Raw genomic sequence first — 14,078 nt, forward strand, 5'->3', positions numbered from 1 at the left:
AGAGAGCATCTCCTAGAACTTGGGGGTGCCACTCACTGAGAACTACCAGTTCACAGCACTTCCTTCACAGAAAGCATCAGTTTGTCCCACACGGGTCTTTTCAGTGCTGGGACACTGCAGGGAAATACGCTGGGTGAGAACCAGCCAATTGGGGTCTGTTGGCATAAAAAGTGTTCTCACCCTGTGAAAGCGAGCATGATTCACTCTCAAACACACCTTGGAAAACTCCCTGGGTTCAGATGCTCTCCTCACTATAGTTAATGCTTAGCAGAAACAGGGGAGTTCTCTGCAAGTAACACTATGCTTGGATTCTTGCCCTAAGAGCACATCTCTTAGAATTCTTTGGTTTCTACTGCCTTGTATGGGTATGAAACTGTACAGAAGTACAAGTTCACAACACTTCTTTCATGGAAAACATCAGTTTGTCCCCAGTGTGTATTTGCACCCCTGGGACAATGTAGGGAAATATGCTGGATGTAAATGCTAATTGGGGTCTGCTGGCCAAATGAGTGTTCTCAATGTGTGAGAACAAGCATGCTTTGCTTGCAAACACACCTTGAAAAAGCCTTTGGGTACTGATTTGCTCCACACTATAGTTAAGGCTTGGCACAGCAGGGGAATTCTCTCAAAGAAACACAGTGCGTCGATTCCTGCCTAAGAGCGTATCTCCTAGAACTCTTTGCTTCCTACTGCCTTGTATGGGTATGACACCACACTCAGAAGTACCAGTTCATAACACTTCATGGAAAACATCAGTGTCTCCCCAGGGTGTATTTGCACTGCTGGGACAATGCAGGGAAATAGGCTGGCTGTGAAAATGCTAATTTGGAGTCTTTGACAAAAACATTGTTCAAACCATTTGAAAGCTAGAATGTTTCACTTTCAAAGCCCCTTAGGAAAACCTCCTAGGTTCTGATTCTCTCTTCTCTGTAGTTTATTCTGGGCACAACAGAATGAGTTTTCTAAAGGAAACACTGTTCTTAATCTTCTTACTGTGAGCTCATCTCAAAGAACGTTTAGGCACCTAAGGTGTCATATGGGTAGGCTACTGGCCAGATGGTCAGTTACCAGCTCTCAACACTTCCCTCAAGGAAAAGCCCAGTTCCTCCCAAGTGTGTATTGTGCAGGAACACTGCAGGGACACATGCTGGGTTTGAACGTTCTCATTGGGCTCTCTGGGAAAATAGAGTGTTCTCACCATGTCAAAGCTGGAATGTTTCGCTCTCAGACCTCCCTCAGAAAACTCCTTGAGTTCTGATTCTCTCTGCACTATAGTTAATTCTTGATGCAAGCAGGGGACTTCTCTGAAAGAAACACTGCGCTTGGATCTCCTGCCTAAGAGCACATCTCCTGAACTCTTAAGTATGCCCCTCACTAACAGAGAACTACCAGTTATTGACATTTCCTTCGTGGGACGCATCAGTTTGTCCCACACATGTAGTTTCAATTCTGGGACACTGCAGGGAAATACACTGGGCGCCAACCTGCCAATTTGCCCCTATTGGCAAGACCAACACTCTCAGCCTAGAAAAGTAAGAATATTTCACTCTCAAACCCACCTAGGAAAACACCCTGGGTGCTGATTCTCTCTTCACTATAATCCATGTTTGGTGAAGCAAATGACTTTTCTGAAGAAAACACTTTGCTTACATCTCCTACTAGGAGCATATCTCATAAAACATGTAGGTTCTTACTGCCTTGAATGGGGATGCTATTCACCACACAAATAACTACCAGTTCACACCATTTCCTCCATGGATAAGATCAGTTTTTTCATAATGCCTTGTACTATTCAGAAAATAAGTCTGGGAGACTATTCTGTATGAGTGGACAGCCATGCCTGTTGTTACCCTGATTGGGTGAAACTGTACTGTCAGATGTTTTCCCACCAAAATGTGGCAAGCAGCCTGTTTCCTACAGAAAACTAACAGTTCAAAATTTTTGTTGCAATTAAGAGAAAAAGAACCCCTGTGTTTGTCTCACAGGTTTGAGGCTGCCACTATCCACCTTTCACAGTTGGAAATACTTTATGTCATCCAGCTACCATTCTCAGGTTCACAAAACATGTTTCCCTGACTTTTCAGAGCTTTTGTAATGGCAAACCTAAGAAACTCTGTACCATTCCATGAGAAAAGCGGTCAGGGGAGAGTATTCTTTGAATGTTGCCTGCCATACCTGATGTTACCCTGATTAGGTGAAATGGTAGTGTCAGATGTGTTCCCAGAAAGAAGTAGGAAGCAGCATGTTTCTTTCAGAAAACTCAAAAAACATAACTAGAGTAGTTGTAATAAAGAGAAAATTGAAGCAGTGGGTATTTCTGGCAGGTTTGAGGCTTTACTGCTAGAAAATATTGCTTTTACCATAAGGGCCCTATTCACAGGTTCTCAAAAGCACGTTTACTGGCTGTTTTTAGCGTTGTACAAAGACACACCAAGGATACCGTGGACCATTCCATGAGAAGAAAATGTCAGGGGAGTGTTCTGTGAGCTTTGACTGCCATAATTGTTGTTCCTCTGATTACGTGAAACTGTTCTGGCAGATCACTGTCAAGCCAGATGTGGGAAGCAGCCTTTTTGTTTCAAAATCATGACCACAGCTGCTGTTGTAATGCAGAGAAAAAAAGACCATGTTTTTCTGGCAAGTTTAAGACTGCAACTCTCCAGTTTTCACCTGGGAAAAATAATTCTTTTGCCATCAGGTCCCAATTCCCAGGTTCAAAACTATATGTTTCCCTGCAGTTTCAGAGCCCTGTAAAGACACTCCTTGGACACATTGTACCATTCCATGAGAAAATATGTTAGGGGAGAGTGTTCTGACTGTCACAACATTTTTAACTCTGATTAGGTGAAGAAGCACAAGCTGGAATGAAGATTGCTGGGAGAAATATCAATAACCTCAGATATGCAGATGACACCACCCTTATGGCAGAAAGTGAAGAGGAACTAAAAAGCCTCTTGATGAAAGTGAAAGAGGAGAATGAAAAAGTTGGCTTGAAGTTCAACATTCAGAAAACTAAGATCATGGCATCTGGTCCCATCACTTCATGGGAAATAGATGGGGAAACAGTGGAAACAGTGTCAGACTTTATTTTTTGGGCTCCAAAATCACTGCAGATGCTGATTTCAGCCATGAAATTAAAAGACGCTTACTCCTTGGAAGGAAAGTTATGACCAACCTAGATAGCATATTAAAAAGCAGAGACATTACTTTGCTAACCAAGGTCCGTCTAGTCAAGGCTGTGGTTTTTCCAGTGGTCATGTATGGATGTGAGAGTTGGACTGTGAAGAAAGCTGATGGCCAAAGAATTGATGCTTTTGAACTGTGGTGTTGGAGAAGCCTCTTGAGAGTCCCTTGGACTGCAAGGAGATCTAACCAGTCCATTCTAAAGGAGATCAGTCCTGGGTGTTCATTGGAAGGACTGATGCTAAAGCTGAAACTCCAGTACTTTGGCCACCTCATGCGAAGAGTTGACTCACTGGAAAAGACTCTGATGCTGGGAGGGATTGGGGGCGGGAGGAGAAGGGGACGACATAGAATGAGATGGCTGGATGGTATCACCGACTCAATGGACATGAGTTTGAGTGAGCTCCGGGAGTTGGTGATGGACAGGGAGGCCTGGTGTGCTGTGATTCATGGGGTCGCAAAGAATCGGACACGACTGAGCGACTGAACTGAACTGAACTGAACTGAGGTGAAGCTGTACTATATGATGACTCCCCAGCAAGAAGTGGCAAGCAACCTGTTGCATTCAGAAAACCAAAAACTCAACCAAAGCTGTTGTTTTAATGAAGAGAAAAATGAATAACCATGGTTTTGTCTGGTTTGAAGCTGCAATTATCCAGGATCCAAAAAAGAAAAATACTGGTTTTTACCATAAGGGCCCAATTCCCAGGTTCACAAAAACATGTTTCCTGGCTGTTTCAAAGTTGTGTAAAGACACACCTAGGACAGGCTGTACCATTCCATGAGAAAAAAAAATGTCGGGGGAGAGTATTCTGTGAATTTTGACACCATAACTGTTGTTACCCTCATCTGGTGAAATGGTACTGTCAGGTGACTTCACAGCAAGAAGTCGGAGGCATCCTTTTTATTTCAGAAAACTCAAAATTGTGACCAAAGCTGTTGTCATGAAAAGAAGAATGAACCAGTGTGTTTTTCTGGGAAGTTTAATACTGCAACTATCCAGCTTTCAGTGGGGGCAAATACTTTTTTTTGCCATCCAGCCACAATTCACAGGTTCACAAAAGCATGTTTCCCTTCAGTTTCAGAGCTGTGCAAGACACTTCTAGGACACACTCTACCATTCCATGAGGCTTCCCAGCCAGAAGAAGGAAGCAGCCCATTATTTTCAGGAAGCTCAAAAACTTGATCAAAGTTATTGCAACGAAGAGAAAAGTGAATCAGTGTGCTTTTCTTGCAGATTTGAGATTGCAATAATCCAGCTTCCACAGTTGAAAAATATTGCTTTTACCATAAGGGCCCAATTCACAGGTTCACAAAATCATGTTTCCTGGTTGCTTCAGAGTGGTGTAAAGACACACCTAGCACACACTGTACCACTCTATATGAGAAAAAAGGTCAGGGGAGAGTGTTCTGAGTGTTGGCTGACATACCTCTAGTTATGATTAGGTTAAACTGATTAGGTGAAACTGTAGTGTCAGTTGACTTCCCAGCATGAAGTGGCAAGCAGCCTGTTTTTCCCAGAAAACTCAAAAAGTTGACTAAAGATGTTTTAATGCAGAAAAAAGTGTTTGAAGCTGCAATTATCCAGCTTCTACAGTTGGAAAATACAGCTTTTACCATAAGGGACCATTTTCCAGATTCACAAAATCATGTTTCCTGGCTGCTTCACATTTATATAAAGACACACCTAGGACACACTGTACCATTTTATGAGAAAAGAAGTCTGGGAGAGGTACCGTGAGTGTTGACTACCATACCTCTAGATTAGATGAAGCTGTACTGTCAGATGACTTCCCAGTAAAGTGGCAGCCAGCCTATTGCCTTCAGATAACTCAAAACTTGACCAAAGCTGTTATTGCAATGAAGAGAGAAATGAACCAGTGTGTTTTCCCTCCAGGTTTAAAGCTGCAAATATCCAACTTTCACAGAAGGAAAATACTTCTTTTGCCATCAGGCCCCAATTTCAGGTTCATAAAACATGTTTCCCTGCCCTTTCAAAACTGTGAAAAGAGACTCCTAGGACACATTGTTCCATTCCATGAGAAAAAAAGTTCAGGGGAGGATTTTCTTGAGTGTCAACTGCCATACCTCTTGTTTCCTGATTAAGTGAAAGTATACTGTTAGATGTTTTCCTAGCAAGAAGTGGCAAGAAGCCTGTTTCTTTCAGAAAACTCAAATACTTGAACAAAGTTGTGCTTGTAATGAAAGAAAATGAACCAGAATCTCTTCAAGACAAACACAATCTTGGTCAGGGATTTGAGTTTTTTTAATGAAACAGGGCGCTTGTGACTTTTAGATGGGATGGATGTTATCTGACAGTACACGTTCACCTAACCAGAGTAACAACATGTATGGCAGTCAGTACCCACAGAACACTTTCCACTGGCCTCTTTTCTCATTGAATGGTACAGTGTGTCCTAGGAGTGTCTTTACAAACCTCTGAAACTGTGAGAAAGATGATGTTTTGAACCTGGGAACTTGGGCCTGATGGCAAAAGCAATAATGTTCCCCTGTGTAAGCAGGATAGTTGCACCTTCAAACCTGCTAGAAAGACACACTGCTTCATTTCTCTTCATTTAAACAACACATTTGGTCAAATATCTGAGTTTTCTGGAGGAAAAATGCTGCATGCCACATCTTGCTTGGAATTCATCTGACAGGACAGTTTCATCTGATCAGGGTAACAACAGGTATGCCAGTCACACTCGCAGAAGACTTTCCCCTAACCTCTTTTCTCATGGAATAGTACAGGGTGTTTATGGGTGTGTTTACAAGGCACAGAAACTCCAGACAAGCATGTTTTTGCGAACCTGGGAATTGAGGCCTGATGGCAAAAGAAGTATTTTCCCCCTGTGAAAGCTGGATAATTGCCTCCCCAAACCTGCAAGGAAAACACACTATTTCATTTTTCTCTTTATTACAGCAACAGCTTTGGTCAAGCATATGAGTTTCCTAAAATAACAGGCTGCTTGCCACTTCTTGCTGGGACATCTGACATGGCAGTTTCACCTTATCAGGGTAACAACAGGTATGGTAGTCAACACTCCCAAAAGACACTCTCCTGACATCTTTTCTCATGGGGACACAATGTACAATTGTGTCCCTGACTGTCTTCACACAGTTCTGAAACTCCAAGGAAACATGTCTCTGTGAACCTAGGAACTGGGGCCTGATTGTAAAAGCAGTATTTTACTTCTGTGAAATCTAGATAGTTGAAGCCTCAAACCTGCCAGAAAAAGCACTGTAGTTCATTTTTATCCTCACTAAGAAAACAGATTTGGTCAAGTATTTTGAGTTTTCTGGAACAAACAGAACCTTTCAGTTTCACCTAAGTACGGTAACAACAGGTATGGCAGTCAACACTCACAGAAAAATCTCCCTGACCGCTTTCCTCCTGGAATGGTTCAGTGTGACTTAGGAGTGTCTTTACACAGCTCTGAAACTGTAGGGAAACCTGTTTTTGTGAACCTGGGACCTGGCACCTGTTGGTAAAAGCAGTGTTTTTCTCCTGTGAAAAATGAATAGTTGCAGCTTCAAAACTGGCAGAAAAAAGCACAGTGGTTCATTTTCCTCTTCATTTCAAAACAACTTTGGTAAAGTATTTGAGTTTCCTGAAAGAAATAACTGCTTACTATTCCTTGCTGTGCCGTCACCTGACGTTGCAGTTTCACCTAATCATGGTAAAGTATGGCAATCAGTACTCACAAAACACACTCCCCTGACGTCTTTCCTCCTGCAATGGTAGAGTGTCCTAGGAGTGCCTTTATAGAGTCTGAAACTGTAAGCATACCTACTTTTGTGGAACTGTTAATTGGGGTCTGATGGCAAAATTAGGATATTAACCTGTGAAAGCTGGATAGATGCACCCTCAAACCTACCTGAAAAACACACTGGTTCATTTTTCTCTCCATTACAACAACAACTTTGTTCAAATATTTGAGTTTTCTGTAAAAGATAGGTTGCTCTTTTCTGGAAAGTCATCTGACATTACAGTTTCACCTTATCAGGGTAATAACAGGTAATGTAGTCAACACTCACAAAACACTCTCCTGACATCTTTTCTCACGTAATGGCACAGTGTGTCCTAGGAGTGATTTTAAACAGTCTGATACTGCAGGGAAATATGTTTTTGGAAACCTGAGAACTGGGGGCTGGTGGTAATAACAGTTATTTTCCTCCTGTGAAAACTAGATAGTTGCAACTTCAAACTTGCCAGAAAAAACACAAAAAACAGTGGTTCAGTTTTCTCCTCATCACAACTACAACTTTGGTCAAGCATTTGAGTTTTCTGAAGGAGACAGGCTGTTTTCCACTTCTTTGGGGATCTCATCTGATAGGATAGTTTCACTAAGCAGGGTAACAACAGGTATGGCAGTCAACGGAGAACACTCTTCCTTGATTATTTTTTCCATGGAGTGGTACAGTGTGTCCTAAGTGTGTATTTGCACAGCTCTGAAAGTGCAGGGAAACACTTTTTTTTGATACTGGAAACTGTAGCCTAATGGTAAAATCAGTATTTTTCTCCTCTGAAAGGTGGATAGCTGCAGTCTCAAACTTGCCAGAAAAACACACAGGTTCATTCTTCTCCTCATTACAACTACAATTTTGGTCAAGTATTTGAGTTTTCTGAAAGAAACAGGTTCCTTGCCACTTCTTGCTGAAACTCGTGTAACAGAGTTTCACTAATCAGGGTAACAGTAGGTATGGTAGTAAACACTCAGAGAACACACCCCCTGGCCTCTTTTCTCATGGAAATGTACAGTGTGTTCTAGAACTGTTTTTAGACAGCTGTGAAACTGCAGAGACATGTTTTTTTGGAACCTGAGAATTGTGGCCTGATGGCTAAATTAGTATAATATCCCTGTGAAAGCTGGAAAGTTGAACCTTCAAACCTGCCAGATAAACACACTGATCTATTTTTCTTTTCATTATAACAACAACTTTCATCAAGTATCTGATTTTTCTGAAAGAAGCAAGCTACTTGCCACATCTCCCTGGGAAGTCACCTGATAGTAGAGTTTCACCTAATCAGGGCAACAACAATTATGGCAGTCAACACACAGAACACTCACCCATGACCTCTTTTATCACAGGATGAAACAGTATGTCCTACTTGTGTCTTTACACAGCTCTGAAAATCCAAAATGCTTTTGTGAAACTGGGAACTGAGCCTGATGATAAAAGCAATATTTTATTCCTGTGAATCCAACCAGTCCATTCTAAAGGAGATCAATCCTGGGTATTCATTGGAAGGACTGATGCTGAAGCTGAAACTCCAATACTTCGGCCACCTCATGCGACAAGTTGACTCACTGGAAAAAACTCTGATGCTGGGAAAGGTTGGGGGCGGGAGGAGAAGGGGACGACAGAGAATGAGATGGCTGGATGGCATCACCGACTCTGTGGACATGAGTTTGAGTGAACTCCGGGAGTTGGTGATGGACAGGGAGGCCTGGCGTGCTGTGATTCATGGGGTTGCAGAGGGTCGGACACGACTGAGCGACTGAACTGAACTGATTCCTGTGAATGCTAGATATTTGAAGACTTACTTGCGGGGAAAAAACACTGTCGTTTATTTTTCTCTCCATTACAACAACAACTGTGGTCATGTATTTGAGTTTTCAGAAGTAGCAAGCTGCTTGCCACTTCTTACTGGGAATTCATTTGACACTAGTGTTACCTAATCAGTTGGTGACAAGTATGGCAGTCAACATTCACAGAACCCTCTCCCACAATCACCTTTGTTATGAAATGGTATCGTATATTCTAGCTATGTCTCTACAATGCTGAGAAAGTGCGGGGAAGCGTATTTTTTTGAACCTGGGTTTGGGCCCTAATGGCAAAAGAAGTATTTTCCCACTGTGAAAGTTAAATAGTTACAGCCACAAATCTGCCAGAAAAACATCCAGGTTCATTTTTCTCTTCATTACACTAATAACTTTGGTCAAGTTATTGAGTTTTTTAAAGATACAGGCTGCAAGCCACTTCTTGGTATGTGTCATCTGACAGTACAGTTTCACCTAATTGATGTAACAACATTATAGCGGTCAACACATAGAAAACTCTCCCCTGACCCCTTTGCTCATGGAATGGTTCAGCACATCCCAGGAGTGTTTTTACACAGCTCTGAAACTGCAGAGAAACATGTTTTTGTGAACATGGGAATTGGGAACTGGTGACAAAAGCAGTGTTTCCACCTTATGATAGTTGAATAGTTGCAGCCTAAAATCTGTCAGAAAAAAACAATGGTTCACTTTACTCTTCATTACAACCACAACTTTGGTCAAGCATTTGAGTTTTCTTAAAGAAACTGGCAAGAGGTGCTCACCACCTGTTGCTGGGCAGTCATCTGATAATACAGTTTCACCTAATTAGGGTAACAACATGTATGGCATTCAGCTCTCACAGAACACTCTCTGCTGACGTTTTTTCTCATAAAATGGTACAGTGTGTCCTAGGAGCGTCTCTACACAACTCTGAAACTGCCAAGAGACATGCTTTTTTGAGTCTGGGAATTGGGCCTGATGGGAAAATTAGTATATTCCTCCTATGAAAGCTGGATAGTTACACCCTTAAATTTGCCAGAAATGCACACTGGCTTATTTTCCTCCTTGTTAAAAATACAACTTTGTTCATGTATTTTAGTTTTCTGAGACAAATAGGCTGCTTGCTACTTCTTGCTGGGAACTCAAACAGTACAGTTTCTCTTATTCAGGGTAACAACAGGTATGGCAGTCAACCCTCACAGAGCACACTCTCCCCTGACTTCTTTTCTCATGGAATGGTACAATGTGTTCTAGGCGTGTCTTTATACAGCTCTGAGACTGCAGGGAAACCTTTTTTGGGGAATCTGGGAACTGTGTGCAGATTTTTAAAGCAGTATTTTCCTCCTGTGAAAAGTGGATATTTGCAGCCTCAAACAAGCCAGAAAAACACACTGATTTTTCTCTTTATCACAACAAAAATTTGGTCAAGTATTTGAGTTTTCTGACAGGAACAGGATGCTTGCCCCTTCTTGCTAGGAAGTCCTCTCCCAGGACAGTTTCACCTAATCAGGGTAACAAGAGTTACCTGTATACAGGTACACTTACCCTGGCTTGGTGTATCATTAAAATCTCTGAAACTTCAGGTAAGCACGTTTTAATGAATCTGTGACCTGGGCCCAATGGTAAAAGCAGTATTTTCCCCCCATGAAAGCAGGATAGTTGCAGTGTCAAACCTGCCAGAAAAATATACTGGTTCATTTTTTTTCTCATTACAGCAAATACTTTGGTCAAGCATTTGAGTTTTGTGAAAGAAACTAGCTGCTTGTCACTCCTTGCTGGAAAGTCATCTTATATTGCAGTTTCACTTTATCAGGTAACAACAGATATGGTAGTCAAAACTCACAAAACATAGTTTTGACATAGTTTTCATGGAATGGTACAGGGTATTTTAAGAGTGTCTTTACACAGTCAAACTGCAGGAAAACACACTTTTATGTGACTGTTAAAGGGTGTAATTGCAAAATTAATATATTCCCCCTTAAACCTGCCAGAAAACACACTAGTTCATTTTTATTTTCATTACAACAACAGCTTTGGTCAAGTATTTGAGTTTTCTGAAAGAAACAGGCTGCTTGACACTTATCTCTGGCAAGTTATCTGACAATATAGTTTCACCTAATCAGGGTAACAACAACTGTGCCAGTCAACACTCACAGAACACTCTAACCTGACCTTTTTTTCTCATGCAATGACAGAGTGTGTCCTAGGTGTGTCTTTACACAACTCTGAAACATCCAGGAAACACGTTTTTTGTGAACAGGGAACTGGGGCCTGATGAAGGAAGCACTATTTTCTTCTTGTGAGAGCTGGATAGTTGCACCCTTAAATCTGCCAGAAAAATACTCAGGTTAATTTTTCTCTTTATTACAACAATTTTGGTCTATTATTTGAGTGGTCTGAAAGAAACAGGTTACTTGCCATTTGTTGCTGGAAAGTCATCTGACAGTACAGTTTCACCTAATCAAGATAACAGGTATGGGAGTCAACACTCTCAGAACATTCTCCCTTGATATATTTTCTCATGGAATGGTACAGTATTTCCTAGGAGTGTCTTTACGCAGTTTGGAAACTGCAGGGAAACAAGTTTTTGTGAAACAGGTAATTGGGGCCTGATACCAAAATACTATTCCCCCCCTTTGAAACCTGTATAGTTGCAGCTTTAACCCAGTGAGAAAAAACACACCGGTTCATCTTTCTTTTCATTAAGCAACAACTTTGGTCATGTATTTGAGTTTTCTGAAAGAAACAGCCTGTTTGTCACTTCATGCTGGGAGTCATCTGATAGTACAGTTTCACCTCATCAGGGTAACAACATGTATGGCAGTCAACACAGAACATTCTCCACTGATCTCTTTTCTCATGCAATGGTACAGTATGTCCTAGGATTATCTTTACACAGCTCTGAACTGGCAGGTAAACATGCTGTTGTGAACCTGTGAATTGGGGCCTGATGGCAAAATTAGTATTTCTGCTTTGGAAGCTAGATAATTTCACCCTCAGACCTACCAGAAAAACACACTGATTCATTTTTATCTTCATTGCAACAACTGGAGTCAAGTTTTAGAGGCTACTTATCAGCTTCTCTGGTGGCTCAGAGGGTAAAGCATCTGCCTCCAATGCAGGAGACCTGGGTTCGATCCCTGGGTGGGGAAGATCCCCTGGAGAAGGAAATGGCAACCCACTCCAATATTCTTGCCTGGAAAACCCCATGGACAGAGAAGCCTGGTGGGCTACAGTCCACAGGGTCGCAAAGAGTCAGACATGACTGAGCGACTTCACTTTGCCACTTACTACTGGGAAGTAAGCTGACAGTACAATTACACCTAATTAGGGTTACAGCAGCTGTGGCAGTCAGCACTTGCAGAACACTTTTACTGAAATGTTGTTGCTGAACCACGAAAGATGCTGGGATTCTTGGCCTCTGGAGGAGAATTCAATCCGGGGCCAGTGACGAGGCTTGATCACTCAGAGCTTTTGTGTAATAAAGTTTTATTAAAGTATAAAAGAGATAAAGCTTCTGACATAGACGCCAGAAGTGTGCCCCCCTGCTAGTCTTTAGTTGGATGTTATGTAGCTACTAGCAGTCTGCTAGTTAGAGGAAGGAAATGTCTTAAAACTCAGAGACTGGCACCAGGCCCCTCACTCACCCACAACATGCATCTTGAGATAACATTGGCAGAAACTGAATTGTCCCGGGCCATAATCTGACATGAATCTTGAAGAAAGGCAGGTTGCCAAGCAAATACAGTCTCATTAACATAGCTAAGAGAACATCTGCATGAGTAAAACATGGTTTGTCAGGTTGGTTCTGAGTCTTAGGCGAACCAACTTGAAGATTGAGTCTAGGGTAAATAACATAGGGTTCATTAATATAGCTTAAGAAAAACATTGCCATAAGAAAAACGCATTGGTTAGCTCAAGGTTTGAGAAAAGTTCAGATGGAGCCAGGTGTCATCATGGCAACACAGAATTTTTAAGAGAAACCTTTTAAATTTGTATAGAGAAGGGGAAAAAATCTTAACACTTGTAGTTTGTTTCCTCCTGCTGCTTAAGAGAGACATAAAAAATACCTGACGCTTGAGCCTATTTCCTCTGTTTGGAGACCCCTGGCCTTCCTACCTGTTAACCTCTGATTACTTGATATTTTTTTCTCATGGAATGGTACAGTGTCCTAGGGGTATATTTAAATAACTTTGCAACTGCAGGGAAACATGTTTTTGTGAACCTAGAAACTGGGGCCTGATGGTAAAGCAGTAGTCTCCTCCTGTGAAAACTGGATAGTTGGTGCTTCAAGCCTGCCAGAAAAACACCCTGGTTCCTTGTTCTCTTCCTTTTCAACAACAGCTTTTGTCAAGTATTCGAATTTTCTGATTGAAACAGCTGCTTGCCACTCCTTTCTGGGAAGTCATCTGACACTCCATGTTCACCCTATTAGGGTAACAATACTTATGGCCATCAATGACTACAAAACACTCCCCTCACATCTGTTCTTATGGAATGGTACAGTGTGCCCTAGGAGTGTCTTTACACAGCTCTGAAACTGCAGGAAAAATGTGCTTTTGGGAACCTGGTAAAGGGGCATGATGTTTCCTCCTGTGAAAGCTGGTTAGTTGTAGCCTCAAACCTGCCCCCCAGATACACTGGTTTATTTTTCTCTTCATTACAACAATTTTAGTCACGTATTTATGCTTTCTGAGAGAAACTGCCTGCTTGCAACTTCTTGCCAGGAAGTTATCTGAAAGTACAGTTTCACCTAATGAGGGTAACAACAGGTATGGCAGTCAGCACTCACGGAACACTCCCTTGATATCTTTTCTCATGAAATAGCACATTGTGTCCAAGTGTGCACTTGCGTAGCTCTGAAACTGCAAGGAACCATGTTTTTTTAAACCTTGGATTTAGGGCCTGATGGAACAAACAGTATTTTCCCCCTGTGAAAGCTGGATGGTTTCAGGCTCAAACCTGCCAGGAAAACACACTTTCATTTTTCTCTTTATTAAAACATCAACTTTGGTCAATATTTGAGTTTTCTAAACAGCTTTCTAAAGAAACAGGCTGCTTACCACTACTTGCTGGAAATTTATCTGACATTACAGTTTCACCTTATCAAGGTAAGCAAAGTATGGTAGTCAACAATCACAAAACACACTATCCTGACATAATTTCTCATTGACTGGTACAGTGTGTCCTAGGAGGATCTTTACACAGCTCTTAAACTACAGGGAGACATCCTTTTGTGAGCCTGTGAATTGGGGTCTGATGGCAAAATTGGTATATTCCCCCTGTGAAACCTGAAAAATCATACCCTCAAATCTGCCAGAAAAACACAATTTCTATTAAAACAACTAT

The 14,078-nt window shown here is 41.6% G+C and overlaps 1 protein-coding gene across 1 annotated transcript in view; it reads left to right on the forward strand.

Moving 5' to 3' along the window:
• LOC129556658 (ankyrin repeat domain-containing protein 26-like) overlaps window positions 1-9,892 on the forward strand; it is a 110,037-nt gene extending 100,145 nt beyond the window's left edge. The window contains exon 28 of the mRNA XM_088844268.1: window positions 8,313-9,892. Within this exon, the coding sequence (XP_088700394.1) occupies window positions 8,313-8,318 (6 nt within the window). The 3' untranslated portion in view covers window positions 8,319-9,892. The remainder of the gene's footprint in view (window positions 1-8,312) is intronic.
• The last annotated feature ends 4,186 nt before the right edge of the window (window positions 9,893-14,078 follow it).

Source organism: Moschus berezovskii, chromosome 15, assembly GCF_049115385.1.
Source record: "Moschus berezovskii isolate FMDL1 chromosome 15, NW_MosBer_1.0, whole genome shotgun sequence".
NCBI classification, from domain to species: Eukaryota; Metazoa; Chordata; class Mammalia; order Artiodactyla; family Moschidae; genus Moschus; species Moschus berezovskii.